General features: G+C 44.4%; 1 protein-coding gene across 1 annotated transcript; it reads right to left on the bottom strand.

The window, feature by feature from the left end:
• Positions 1-201: 201 nt before the first annotated feature.
• On the bottom strand, positions 202-9523 carry TUBB3 (tubulin beta 3 class III). The gene is made up of 4 exons (XM_073659213.1): positions 9376-9523; positions 3513-3621; positions 2952-3062; positions 202-1989 (listed from the first exon to the last, which is right to left on the bottom strand). The coding sequence occupies exons 1-4, from the start codon at positions 9430-9432 to the stop codon at positions 917-919; spliced, it is 1350 nt and encodes a 449-aa protein (XP_073515314.1). The 5' UTR covers positions 9433-9523; the 3' UTR covers positions 202-916.
• Positions 9524-14345: the final 4822 nt, after the last annotated feature.

Genomic DNA, 14345 nt, shown 5'->3' with positions numbered 1-14345 from the left:
CCTTTATTGAACTTGCTCATCAGAAGGCTCCTAAATGGTTTCTTCACAAGTTTCTAATTTCTGCTTGTCTGACATTGGCCTCTGATGACAGACGAGATGAATGATCCTGGGGGCAGATCTGATATTATACATTACCCAGACTATTAAGGGAGAACACATGGCGGCCTGTTCTATAATTACATTAAGAGTCTCACGCTCACATGTTGGACAGCAGGAAGTTTATTTATTTAAAAATAAATAATCCAATAAAACCGACATAAAAATAAGAGCACGTTAAAAAATAAAAAAAAAAATAAAAATCAGACGGTACAAGAGAAAGATGATAAGACACGGAGTAAATCCTGCGTCTCAGCTGCTAGAGTTTCACAACACTTAAGATTCTCTCTCGGGACATCTCCCTCCATGTATGTAATTCCCTAACCCTGTACATGCACTTCACCAAGACTCGTTCATTTCTTTCAGTTTCTTTCAGCTTTTTGTATTCCACTGTCCCGACTCTATCTAGACATCATCACCTTCATTTTTTTTTTTTTTTTTTTAAACTTTTCTTGAATTTGTTCCTACGACACCCTTAACATTTGTTTCCCTGCTGCAGAAGTGCCTGCAAAGTGATGTACACCATGCACAATATATTACAGGACTCTGCCAGCAGAAAGCTCCATGTTTGCATCAGCAAATAACATGTTGTTGCACATTCAATCTCCATTTTTGCGTCAGCAAATAACGTGCTTTTGAACATTCAATCCTGCAGGTTCCTTTGGCAGCGGAGATCTAAATAAATAAGGGAGATGGATCCTGACCGGTACTATAATCCTAACTCAGAAGCGACACATGATGCAGTATGAGTGGGATTTCTAAACCTCAAGAGGGAAAAAGGGGGGCACTAATCGATGTCTCCGGCTCCAGGATGAGCTTCTTACTTTCCTTGAGCTTCCGATTCCTCTTCATCGTCTTCATACATCTCACCTTCTTCCTCTGCTGTGGCGTCCTGGTACTGCTGGTACTCAGATACCAGGTCATTCATGTTGCTCTCGGCCTCTGTAAACTCCATTTCGTCCATACCCTCTCCTGTGTACCAGTGCAAGAAAGCCTTACGCCGGAACATGGCAGTGAATTGCTCGGAGATGCGTTTGAAGAGCTCTTGGATGGCTGTGCTGTTGCCAATGAAGGTGGAAGACATCTTGAGGCCACGCGGTGGGATGTCACAGACGGCGACTTTTACATTATTGGGGATCCATTCCACAAAGTAGCTGCTGTTCTTGCTCTGGATGGCCAGCATCTGCTCATCTACTTCCTTCATTGACATGCGCCCACGGAACACGGTAGCCACTGTCAGGTACCGTCCGTGGCGTGGATCGCAGGCTGCCATCATGTTCTTGGCATCGAACATCTGTTGAGTGAGTTCTGGAACAGTCAGTGCTCGGTATTGCTGGCTACCACGGGCAGTCAGAGGAGCGAAGCCGGGCATGAAGAAGTGGAGGCGAGGGAAGGGCACCATGTTGACGGCCAGTTTGCGGAGATCAGCGTTAAGCTGTCCAGGGAACCTCAGAGAAGTGGTTACTCCACTCATTGTGGCGCTGACAAGGTGGTTGAGGTCTCCATAGGTTGGAGTGGCCAGTTTAAGGGTGCGGAAGCAGATGTCGTATAAAGCCTCATTGTCAATACAGTAGGTCTCGTCGGTATTCTCCACCAGCTGATGGATGGACAGAGTTGCATTGTATGGTTCAACCACTGTGTCGGACACCTTCGGAGAAGGGACTACGCTAAAAGTGTTCATGATTCTGTCAGGGTATTCCTCCCTGACTTTACTGATGAGGAGGGTGCCCATGCCAGAGCCGGTACCGCCGCCCAGGGAATGTGTGAGCTGGAAGCCTTGAAGACAATCACAGTTTTCACATTCCTTCCTCACCACGTCTAGCACAGAGTCCACTAATTCAGCCCCTTCTGTGTAGTGACCCTTTGCCCAGTTGTTACCGGCACCGCTTTGTCCTAAGAAGGAAAAAGATGACAAAGGTGTGAGATTATAGGAGTGATCTGATATGAGACATGGCTAATTATAAGGTCTGGTGCCATCTACTTTTGGGATTTAAATGCCGACCTAAGAACATCTTAAACATTACATGAATTTCAATGAGAACAGCCATAAAGTGTATGGGGAAACAAAGGTTGGGCATAATGACTTGCAACATGCTCCATCCAGTTTTTATAGAGATAAGTCGCCTCCAGAGGTGTCTTGCAATGGTTTTCTCCTCTCATCCATTTTAGAATATACGCAAACTTGGCCACATGTGAATGTAAATGGGCGACATTTGGGAGCAATTGCTTCGCCGTCCGCTGCCTAAAGCATACAACCGGTGTTAAAAGGGTTCTCCCAGTTTCAGAAATCCTTTGTCCCCCGGCTGGAGTTTGTTCTAGAAAAACAAACTGTGCTTTACTCACCCTCCCTGGGTCTCAGCCGCTGCTTCCGGTGTCTATTATTGTCTGCAGCGCTAACATCACTTCAACAGCCAATCAGTGAGCTCAGCAATCAACTCGGGCTGAGCCACTGATTTTACTTCTTGGCTGCAGCGCTACAGACCTTAACATATACAGGGATCAACCGTAGACCTGGGAAGGGTGAGTAAAGCGCTAAAAAAATGCAGCTGGGGAAGAAGAACCAGAACACCCCTTTTAATGCTAGTTTCCCTGAGCTGGATGATCTAAAAACATGACGGGTAAAGGGTGTGGACACCATCTGTACTGACAGCAGCAATAATTGCATATACAAGGCTACAAATGACATGGTTGAAATGCAAAGGTAAATGACGTGTGTGCAACTAAAGTAGAAGAACAGGAACACGGTGTGTCCCTAGTCCTCTGCCTGCTACATTTAAAAAGTCAAGCAAGCTCTTGGAGTGACGTATCAGCCTTCCAAATCCCAGAATAAATTGTGATTACAAACTTCCGGATACCAAAAATGAAGTTATCTGGCCGGAAAAGGTGTCCAAAAGCTCCAGAGCGGACGCTGTCCATGGTCCCTGGTTCCAGATCCACCAAGATGGCTCTAGGCACGTACTTGTGTGCTGAAAAGAAGAAATGTGGCATAGCGTTAGGTGATCATTTCTAGAATTTAGTGTCCTGTAACTTTTTATTAAGTTTCTTCTCCCATCGTAGGAGAGAATAGAATTATAATTACTAACAACCAAAGAGTGCAACTTTGTCTATGTATCAACAAAAGGTTAAAAAGGCCCTATAGATATTAAATAAGGGTAAGCAGTCCTGCACTGATTACGACAGCCAATACGAATCCCATTGGCTAGGTCTAACTGAAGGAGGGAACAGGCAGATGGATTTCAACATGCCCGACCCTTTTGTTGTTAGGGGAGATAAATTATTGGCGGCGTCTTATTCCCTTCATCCAATTGGCAGACTCAGATTTGTTCGAGTATAGAGACCATGGACAACTTTTATAGAATAATTTTGGACAAGTAATTAGAAACACAATGTAATACATATGGGCTGAAGGCACTTACAGGAAGCCTCATTGTAATAGACACTGATCCTCTCCAGCTGCAGATCCGAGTCCCCAACGTAGTTTCCGGTAGGGTCAATTCCATGTTCATCGCTGATCACTTCCCAGAACTGGGGACAAAGTAGAACAAAGGAGACAACTCAGATGCAGCACTACACATGGCTGCCATGGGTGTACGAGATACCAGTTTGGAGACCAAAAAAAAAGTGTTCAGAACCAATGTAAAGCTTCATTGTACAGATGGAGGACAGGGTGTGAGTTTTGTGCAATCAGATACTTGACATGACAGCAGGCGAGCGCTGGAGAAGGGCAGGGTGGGTTAATTGCCCCCTCAGGCAGTACAGATTTTACAGATGAAAATTTAAACTGACATGAGGGGCCCCTTCTGGGAAGCAGCTGGGACCATAAGTCAGGACACACATCCCTCCCATCGATAACAGTGTCATATGTAGCTACGCTGAAGATGCAGATGCTGTGTTCTCCTGCTTGTCCTATAGCCCAGGAACCGCTCATAGTAAATGTAACCAGTCACAACGTATACCAATTCAACCATGGTAGACTTGTATGTCCACAATCTTTGTATATGATGAGACTGGTGGGTCCACATCTATCACACCTGATGGGTCCACATCTACCAAACCTGATGGGACTGATGTGTCCACATCTTCCACACCTGACAGGTCCACATCTTCCACATCTACCCCTCCCGATGGGTCCACATCTACCCCTCCCGATGGGTCCACATCTACCCCTCCCGATGGGTCCACATCTACCCCTCCCGATGGGTCCACATCTACCCCTCCCGATGGGTCCACATCTACCCCTCCCGATGGGTCCACATCTACCCTTCCCGATGCGTCCACATCTACCCCTCCCGATGCGTCCACATCTACCCTTCCCGATGCGTCCACATCTACCCCTCCCAATGGGACTGGTGGGTCCAAATCTACCCCACCTGATGGGTCCACATCTTCCACACCTGATGGGACTGATGGGTCCACATCTTCCACACCTGATGGGTCCACATCTACCACACCTTATGGGATCAGTGAGTCCAAATCCACAACACCTGATAAGAGTGGTGGGTCCAAATCTACCCCACCTGATGGGATCAGTGGGTCCACATCAGCTGTGATTTATGGCAATTGTGTTTTATACATGATAGGATACTACAGTCATGGCCAAAAGTATTGAGAATGAGACAAATAGTAATTTTTCCAAAGTTTACTGCTTCATTTTTTGTAATGGCAATTTGCATATACTCCTGAATGTCAAAGAGTGATCAGCTTAACAGCAATTACTGTACTTGCAAAGTCAATATTTGCCCAGAAAATGAACTTTAACCCCCAAAACACATTTCAACATCATTGCAGTCCTGCCTTAAAAGGAGCAGCTAACATAGTTTTAGTGATTGATCCATTAACACAGGTGTGGGTGTTGATGAGGACAGGGCTGGCGATCAATCAGTCATGATTACGTAAGAATGACATCACTGGACACTTTAAAAGGAGGCTGGTTCTTGGTATCATTGTTTCTCTTCAGTTAACCATGGTTATCTCTAAAGAAACACGTGCAGCCATCATTGCATTGCACAAAAATGGCCTAACAGGGAAGAGTATCGCAGCTACAAAGATTGCACCTCAGTCAACAATCTATCGCATCATCAAGAACTTCAAAGAGAGAGCTTCCATTGTTGTCAAAAAGGCTCCAGGGCGCCCAAGAAAGACCAGCAAGCGCCAGGACCGTATCTTAAAACTGTTTCAGCTGCGGGATCGGACTACCAGCAGTGCCGAGCTTGCTCAGGAATGGCAGCAGGCTGGTGTGAGTGCTTCTGCACGCACTGTGAGGCGGAGACTCTTTGAGCAAGGGCTGGTTTCAAGGAGGGCAGCAAAGAAGCCACTTCTCTCCAGAAAAAACATCAGGGACCGACTGATATTCTGCAAAAGGTACAGGTAGTGGACTGCTGAGGACTGGGGCAAAGTCATTTTCTCTGATGAATCCCCTTTTCGATTGTTTGGGACATCGGGAAAACAGCTTATTCGGAGAAGAAGAGGTGAGAACTACCACCAGTCTTGTCTCATGCCAACTGTAAAGCATCCTGAAACCATTCATGTGTGGGGTTGCTTCTCAGCCAAGGGAATCGGCTCACTCACAGTCTTGCCTAAAAGCACAGCCATGAATAAAGAATGGTACCAGAATGTCCTCCAAGAGCAACTTCTCCCAACCGTCCAAGAGCAGTTTGGTGCCCAAAAATGCCTTTTCCAGCATGATGGAGCACCTTGCCATAAAGCAAAGGTGATAACTAAATGGCTCATGGAACAAAACAGAGATTTTGGGTCCATGGCCTGGAAACTCCCCAGATCTTAATCCCCTTGAGAACTTGTGGTCAATCATCAAGAGATGGATGGACAAACAAAAACCAACAAATTCTGGCAAAATGCAAGCATTGATTATGCAAGAATGGACTGCTATCAGTCAGGATTTGGTCCAAAAGTTGATTGAGAGCATGCCAGGGAGAATTACAGAGGTCTTGAAGAAGAAGGGGCAACACTGCAAATATTGACTTGCTGCATTAACTCATTCTAACTGTCAATATAACCTATTGGTACTCATAATATGATTGCAATTATATTTCTGTATGTGATATAAACATCAGACAAACACTAATAAAAACCAGAGGCCAGCAGATCACGTGAAAATATCATTTTGGTGTCATTCTCAAAACTTTCGGCCATGACTGTACATATCTATAGTATATACACAAGCCGCCTCGCATGATGGGACTTGTAGTTCAGCAGCTACAGAGGACGATAGGACTTGTATATACCCAGCTAACATATGCAGATCTTTATCTTTGACTCCTATATGAGCTGTATCCACAGATGGAGCTGTCCTTTGTACTGATCCTAAGGAAGGTAAAATTTCTATCCCAAAGATTTTTTTGTTTTTTTACTACTCATCTCATTAGCAAACATCACAGCCGTCCTCTCAGCCTGAATGGGCTGATAACAGAGAACAATAGATATAGTTATTAAAAAAAATTAGATAAGCTGACTGTTGATCATCACTTTGCAAAGCACATGGTGGCATTATTGTTCTGAGATTCACAACGTGGGGCATAACCTGGCGTGACCCATCATAGACCCTGAGGTCAGTGACTATCTAAACCAGACAGGGTTCTGCGTCCTTTGTCTGCGGGGAAATCACTGGGTTATTATAGAAAAAAGCAACAAAGCCATAAGCCAGGCCTCCGTGCTGGCAACACCCTGCAAGCACATTCCATGGCGAGGGGGCGAGGATGGGAGGGTGGAGCACCCTGCCAGAGGAGGAGGCGAAAATATCATGACAAAGAGGAACGATGAAAGGAACTGAAATTACAGTGATCAGACAAAAATCAAAGGAAGCAAATCCTTCAGGATTATAGCCCCCCACACCCCGTAACCTCTCCGGACGCTGCAATAATCCATTACAAGTCATAACTACAAAGGAGGCCTATTTAATGTGCAATATGGTTAGTACATAAAACAAAGCAGCGATTGTTCATCACATCCCTCGGACCCTCTGTCCCTTTTTTTTTTGCTTTCTATTGTTCTCTGTTATCAGTCATGATAAATTGGGGTGCAGCTGACTGAAGTGCTCTTTAATAAGATGACTGCTAGAAAGATAAAGAAAAAAAATTCTGTCTTTATGCGCCGAGAGCTTACATTTATCTGCCCTTTTATAAAATTTGGACTTATCAACCAGCCCTTTAAGGAGACTTAAAGAGGCTGTCAACACATTTTTTATATATGGACGTAGTGGAACTGCTGCCCCCCCTAATCAAAACCATACCTTTTTTGTAGAGATCAGATGTGCCAGTGATGAGAAATCTAGCTTGGAAGTCACATGCAAATCAGGCTGGAAGTGCACTGGGGATGTGTCAATGAAGAAGCAGGCCAAATACACTGACACGACCCAAGTGCACTTCCAGCCTTATTTGCATGTGGCTTCTACATTAGATTTCTCATGATTGGAACATTGGATCTCTGAAAAAAAGGTGTCATTTTTATTGGGGGGACAAAGACCTGTACAGCTATATGTAAACAAATGAATCGTAAACTGCAACCAAGAAAAATCTGTTGCAGATTCACTGCAAATTTTGAAGTGGATTTAAGTACAGCATGAGACCACTGCAGGAAATTATCAAAGACTGGAAGGGAGCACCAAAGTGGTGTTAAAGCTAGTTGGGAGCATTTTTTTATTGCATTTTCTCATTAATTTTATTTTTTTAAATTCCTTAATATTTTGATCACTTTGTTATATAGGATAATTTATTATATTATACTGCACCCACTAGGTAGATCCAAAATTAAATCCTTCCCATATATGTTCTCACGTCTTAGAAGTCAGCTAGTGTCCATCACCTTGTCCATCCCGTGGCCATTGTGCCGTCAGACATTGTAAAGCTCTGCACAAACTGTTGCGCTGTGTAATTAATCTAATAAGCCTAATGTCTGGTGACATCTGCTCCGTCCTGCTCCCCCATCCCCCGGTGACAATAAAAAGACCTGCTGCAGGAGTTAAAATTGTCATCTTCTGACTCCTGGGACCTGCTGATGTCTGCGGAGAATGTCCACAGGGTGATCAAAGCATCTGTCTGTCTCCACACCAGACGTGACATCACTGCAAGTGACATCACTACACCATGTAGGTCTTCTGGGCAGCCCATTCTTTGTCTGCTAGGAGGGTATTATAATTAAGGCCTGTCGATGACATCACCTCCCTACACTGCTGCTGCAGGAACAGGGGGGTTGGGGAGTGGTCCTGTATAGCCGAACAATGCACGAACACGCCGGTCCAGCAATGCACGGGTTAAAATTTGGACAATGCTGTCATTTTCATATGGAAAAAATTGCTGCGTTGTCCTCTGGTGTCGGCTTAATCCATCCCAGGACACATCCTGGTCCTAATCGCCAACATCTCATCCCCTCCCTCCCCTCCTATCCGTTCTGCTTTTGATGGTGATGACACCTCCCTTTTGCCTGCAGATCCCTTTAATTAAAACAGGATTTACACGCTTCGGCTCATGAACGGGAGTGAAATGCGTTAACCCTTTAGCTGCCTTCCCGGACAACAAATTTAATGGATGGAGCAAGTTCCATTGAAATCAATAGCAAAGGCCTGTAAATGAATGAGTGAATGAAACGGAGGACCCCCCAAAACAAAGAGGGGCTTTGTTGGAAAGGAAATAGTGTATGATGATCATCATCCCATTATAGATGCAGTGCCGTTGTGCTGGGAATAGAAAGGATTGCATTACATTTGCCATTTAAATGCACTAATTACTCGCAGCGCCTAAGCAATGCCCCCCACTCCCTTCCATCTAATGCCCCCCATCCTGCTGCCATACCCACTTCACCCTTTGTTCCCATGCTGCAGTGATGGGTGTGGTTTTGCAGCAATGGGCTGCTTCAACCGCTGCGCCCACCCAACATCTGATCGCCGTCTGGTGACACAGACATGACACAGACACCAGGAGCCCAATACTGCAAATTGGTGTCGTGCCCATCACTCACAATTCTGCGCCTAGGGTCCCTAATCTTAATTATTAGGCACCCTGGGTGCAGAATAAAAGGTTCAAGGACATAGAGGGGCATTGACTTTTTACAAAAAAATATTCTATTTCCTGGGTGATCTGTAGGGATATTATTGGCAGGTGGAGCCAGTGCAATAGATGCAAAAAATAAGAATGCAAAAACTAATGGTTAGCAGGGGTAGAACTAGGGTGGCATGTGCAGGGCTAATCAATGCAAAGCTGGAAAAATGAACTTTATAATTGCACAGTAATATAATATATAAGCCAGGCTGCAACAATGGGCACCTACCTTGGCCCCGATCTGGTTGCCGCACTGGCCGGCCTGGATGTGCACAATCTCCCTCATGCTGGCTCAGGTCTGTTTGGGATGCGGGCACTGGAGGAGGTGGCAGCGCAAACGGATCTTTTTATAGGCAGCTGCGTGATGTCATCGATCCCAGCAGCCAATCACAAGCCGCCTGCGACACGCCGCAACATCTCTGCAGCATCAGCACCGGCGGCGGGGACGCGCACGACACGCCCAGCTCCTCCTCCATAGGCTCTAACTGTGCGCGCTCCTGTAATGTAGGCAGAGGGGGCTTGCTGGAACTTGCACTGCCACAGTATACTGCAGCAGTTTAACCCCTAAAAATACGTGCATATGGATTTTTTTAGGATTTTTTTTTAAATAATCGCCTGAAAAATAAAAATATGCTAAATAACTCTTCCTAGTCATTTCTATAGTAAAATCCAATTTTATTGTTCATCTATTTAGTGTTTTGAGATTTTTTTTTTTCCTCTTGAGGTTCAATAAAAACGAAAAAAAAAATAGTGCAGGTCATTTCTGTGATAGAAAACGCTCCAAACTAGACCCCGGCCAATCAAAAAGTTACAAAAAAACTCCAAAAATGTCCCAAAGAAGGAGCGGTTTCCAATAGAAAACTCAGTTTTTGCAGCTTTCTCATTGACTTCAGTTGCAAAGTATGGAGCACCTGACGAATGGTCCACTCACTTTTTTTTGTGTTTTTCCAAACCTGAAGCTAATTACAAATGACCAATAGACTGACCCTATGACAGCAAGGTGGTTTTTTTTTCAATTGAAATGAATAGGACGACACTTTGAAGCATTTTTTGAGCGTTTTTCGGGCATTTTCAGAGCAGATCCGGTCCAAAAGACTTAAAAAAAACTCAGTGTGAACATACCCTTAGTGTTTGAGGTCGGAAATAGGATGCCGATTGCATTGTCAAGCCAGTCAGTGACCTACTGATGGTCCCCTGGTCTGCCATGTTTGTTAACCTATAAAGTTCAGCCTGCAGCGTATGGTCTATTTAGACGCCAAAATGAAAAAAAAATAAAAATAAATAATATAAATGGCAGAATCTCCGTTTTTGGGTCATTTTGTGACTTCAGTGTGAGCATAACATCATTGCGCCATGGGTGACCATTTGCCAACCTGTTGTAGATCTGCTGCAAGTCCTTGCAATAGATCTAACACACATGCACCAAGGCAGATAGATGGCACACAATATGTATGCCCGGAGGGTAATACAAGCTGGGATGCCAGTATGAATAGAAGTTTGGGCCAACAGCCACTTGGACTTTTCCTCTCACTGATTGGCAGCCAAGGTGACGTAAGCGGCACAGCCAATGCCAGACACCGGGAGCGGCAGCGAAGACTCACCAGTGGATCCAGGGTAGGTGAGTACGATGCGCTTTTATATATATATATATATATATATATATATATATATATATATACACATATATAACTGCAGCCGGAGGAGAAATTGATTTGAAAGTGAACAACCCGTTTAAGGGTCTGATATACAGACACTGGAGGGTTGTACAGAGATCATTTTAATCTAAAACTATATATATATATATATATATATATATATATATATATATATATATATTATATATATAATATATATATATATTATATATATATATATAAAATAGAGGCGCACGTCAATGTGAAAAATTAGAAAATCACCTACTAGCCCATAATGACATTTCGGTCCATATGAGAACCTTTCTCCAGCAGATGTGTGTGTGCGTGTATATATATATATATATATACAAAGAAATAAATTACCAATAGGGTGCGGCCAGTGCTCTAATATATTCATATATATATATATGTATATGAGTATATATATATATATATAATCTTTTTATTTATATAGCGCCAACATATTCTGCAGCGCTTTACAATTCAGACCATTTACAGACATTATGGGCACTGTCCCCATTAGGGCTCACAATCTAGATTCCCCATCAGTTTGGAGTGTGGGAGGAAACCGGAGAACCCGGAGGAAACCCACACAAACACAGGGCGAACATACAAACTCCTTGCAGATGTTGTCCTTGGTGGGATTTGAACCCAGGACCCCAGCGCTGCAAGGCTATCTATATATATATACAGTACAGACCAAAAGTTTGGACACACCTTCTCATTTAAAGATTTTTCTGTATTTTCATGACTTTGAAAATTGTACATTCACACTGAAGGCATCAAAACTATGAATTAACATATGTGGAATTATATACTTAACAAAAAAGTGTGAAACAACTGAAAATATGTCTTATATTCTAGGTTCTTCAAAATAGCCACCTTTTGCTTTGATGACTGCTTTGCACACTCTTGGCATTCTCTTGATGAGCTTCAAGAGGTAGTCACCGGAAATGGTTTTCACTTCACAGGTGTGCCCTGTCATGTTTAATAAGTGGGATTTCTTGCCTTATAAATGGGGTTGGGACCATCAGTTGTGTTGTGCAGAAGTCAGGTATACACAGCTGAAAGTCCTACTGAATAAACTGTTAGAATTTGTATTATGGCAAGAAAAAAGCAGCTAAGTAAAGAAAAATGAGTGGCCATCATTACTTTAAGAAATGAAGGTTAGTCAGTTCGAAAAATTGGGCAAACTTTGAAAGTGTCCCCAAGTGCAGTTGCAAAAACCATCAAGCGCTGCAAAGAAACTAGCTCACATGAGGACCACCCCAGGAAAGGAAGACCGAGAGTCACCTCTGCTTCTGAGGATAAGTTTATCCGAGTCACCAGCCTCAGAAATCACAGGTTAACAGCAGCTCTGATTAGAGACCAGGTCAATGCCACACAGAGTTCTAGCAGCAGACACAGTTCTTCAACAACTGTTAAGAGGAGACTTTGTGCAGCAGGCCTTCATGGTAAAATAGCTGCTAGGAAACCACTGCTAAGGACAGGCAACAAGCAGAAGAGACTTGTTTGGGCTAAAGAACAAAAGGAATGGACATTAGACCAGTGGAAATCTGTGCTTTGGTCTGATGAGTCCAAATTTGAGATCTTTGGTTCCAACCAACGTGCCCTTGTGCGACACAGAAAAGGTGAACGGATGGACTCTACACATGCCTGGTTCCCACCGTGAAGCATGGAGGAGGAGGTGTGATGGTGTGGGGGTGCTTTGCTGGTGACACTGTTTGGGATTTATTCAAAATTGAAGGCATACTGAACCAGCATGGCTACCACAGCATCTTGCAGCGGCATGCTATTCCATCCGGTTTGCATTTAGTTCAACCATCATTTATTTTTCAACAGGACAATGACCCCAAACACACCTCCAGGCTGTGTAAGGGCTATTTGACCAAGTAGGAGAGTGATGGGGTCCTACGCCAGATGACCTGGCCTCCACAGTCAGCAGACCTGAACCCAGTCGAGATGGTTTGGGGTGAGCTGGACCACAGAGTGAAGGCAAAAGGGCCAACAAGTGCTAAGCATCTCTGGGAACTCCTTCAAGATTGTTGGAAGACCATTTCCGGTGACTACCTCTTGAAGCTCATCAAGAGAATGCCAAGAGTGTGCAAAGCAGTCATCAAAACAAAAGGTGGCTACTTTGAAGAACCTAGAATATAAGACATATTTTCAGTTGTTTCACACTTTTTTGTTAAGTATATAATTCCACATGTGTTAATTCATAGATTTTATGCCTTCAGTGTGAATGTACAATTTTCGTAGTCATGAAAATACAGAAAAATCTTTAAATGAGAAGGTGTGTCCAAACTTTTGGTCTGTACTGTACATATATATATATACAGTTAGATCCATATATATTTGGACAGAGACAACATTTTTCTCATTTTGGTTCTAGACATTGCCACAATGAATTTTAAACAAAACAATTCAGATGCAGTTGAAGTTCAGACTTTCAGCTTTCATTTGAGGGTATCCACATTAAAATTGGATGAAGGGTTTAGGAGTTTCAGCTCCTTAACATGTGCCACCCTGTTTTTAAAGGGACCAAAAGTAATTGGACAGATTAAATAATTGTAAATAAAATGTTCATTTCTAGTACTTGGTTGAAAACACTTTGTTAGAAATGACTGCCTGAAGTCTTGAACTCATGGACATCACCAGACGCTGTGTTTCCTCCTTTTTGATGCTCTGCCAGGCCTTCACTGCAGTGGTTTTCAGTTGCTGTTTGTTTGTGGGCCTTTCTGTCTGAAGTTTAGTCTTTAACAAGTGAAATGCATGTGACGCGCCCCCTGGGCCAGTGCTGTTTGGGGACACCCGGAGCCGGATCAGATGGGGGTTGTAGTCTCCGAGTGGCGGCGACCCGGTCCGTGCCCAGGGTGTCAAACTCAGTGTGCGGCAGTCTTTGCAGATGTTGTTAGATGTTCTTAGTGTCGACTACGCCACCCGTTGATTTGCGGTCAAAAGGCCGCCGCTGCAGAAGGGTCCGCTGAGGCTGGTGGTATGTGTGCAGCTGTGGTAGTATAACCCCCAACGGGAGGGGTATAGCCTCAGGGGGTCAGATGTAGAGGATGGTGGTTGTGAAGGTGCAGGAGAGTTAAGCAAGAAGACTCAGAGTCGGGCTGTGCAGTTCAGGGGTTTTTTACTTACTGATGTTCCTTTTGGTCACTCTGGCCTGGAGTGACCACCCGAGCCGTGCTGCGTCCACCAGGTCCTGGACTCGGCCAACCCCCAAGCAATTCTGGAGCGTGGTCCTGAGCTCCTTTCTGACTTCCCTTTCTACTGGCCATTCCCACCAGGGATCCACTTATGTCCGGCTCCCTCGGGTCTCTTGTTGGTTGGACCCCTTCTGGGTCCCCTGACCCTATGCTCGGTGTGCCTTCCTAGTGGATTTGGTGAGGGTCGTGGCAGATCCTGTCCACGACCTCCGGTTCCTGGCTAAGGTGTGCTTTGGCCTCTGCCAGCTTGGGATCCGGTACCCTTGTGCGCCAACCCTTCACCCTTTTGTCCTTATTCAGGGATCTTGGGGTTCTTTCTTCTACCCCTCTCT

Source organism: Phyllobates terribilis, unplaced genomic scaffold, assembly GCF_046119375.1.
Source record: "Phyllobates terribilis strain yellow unplaced genomic scaffold, ASM4611937v1 Scaffold_13__5_contigs__length_258822181, whole genome shotgun sequence".
Lineage (NCBI taxonomy): Eukaryota > Metazoa > Chordata > Amphibia > Anura > Dendrobatidae > Phyllobates > Phyllobates terribilis.
This window is presented reverse-complemented; position numbering and strand designations above follow the sequence as displayed.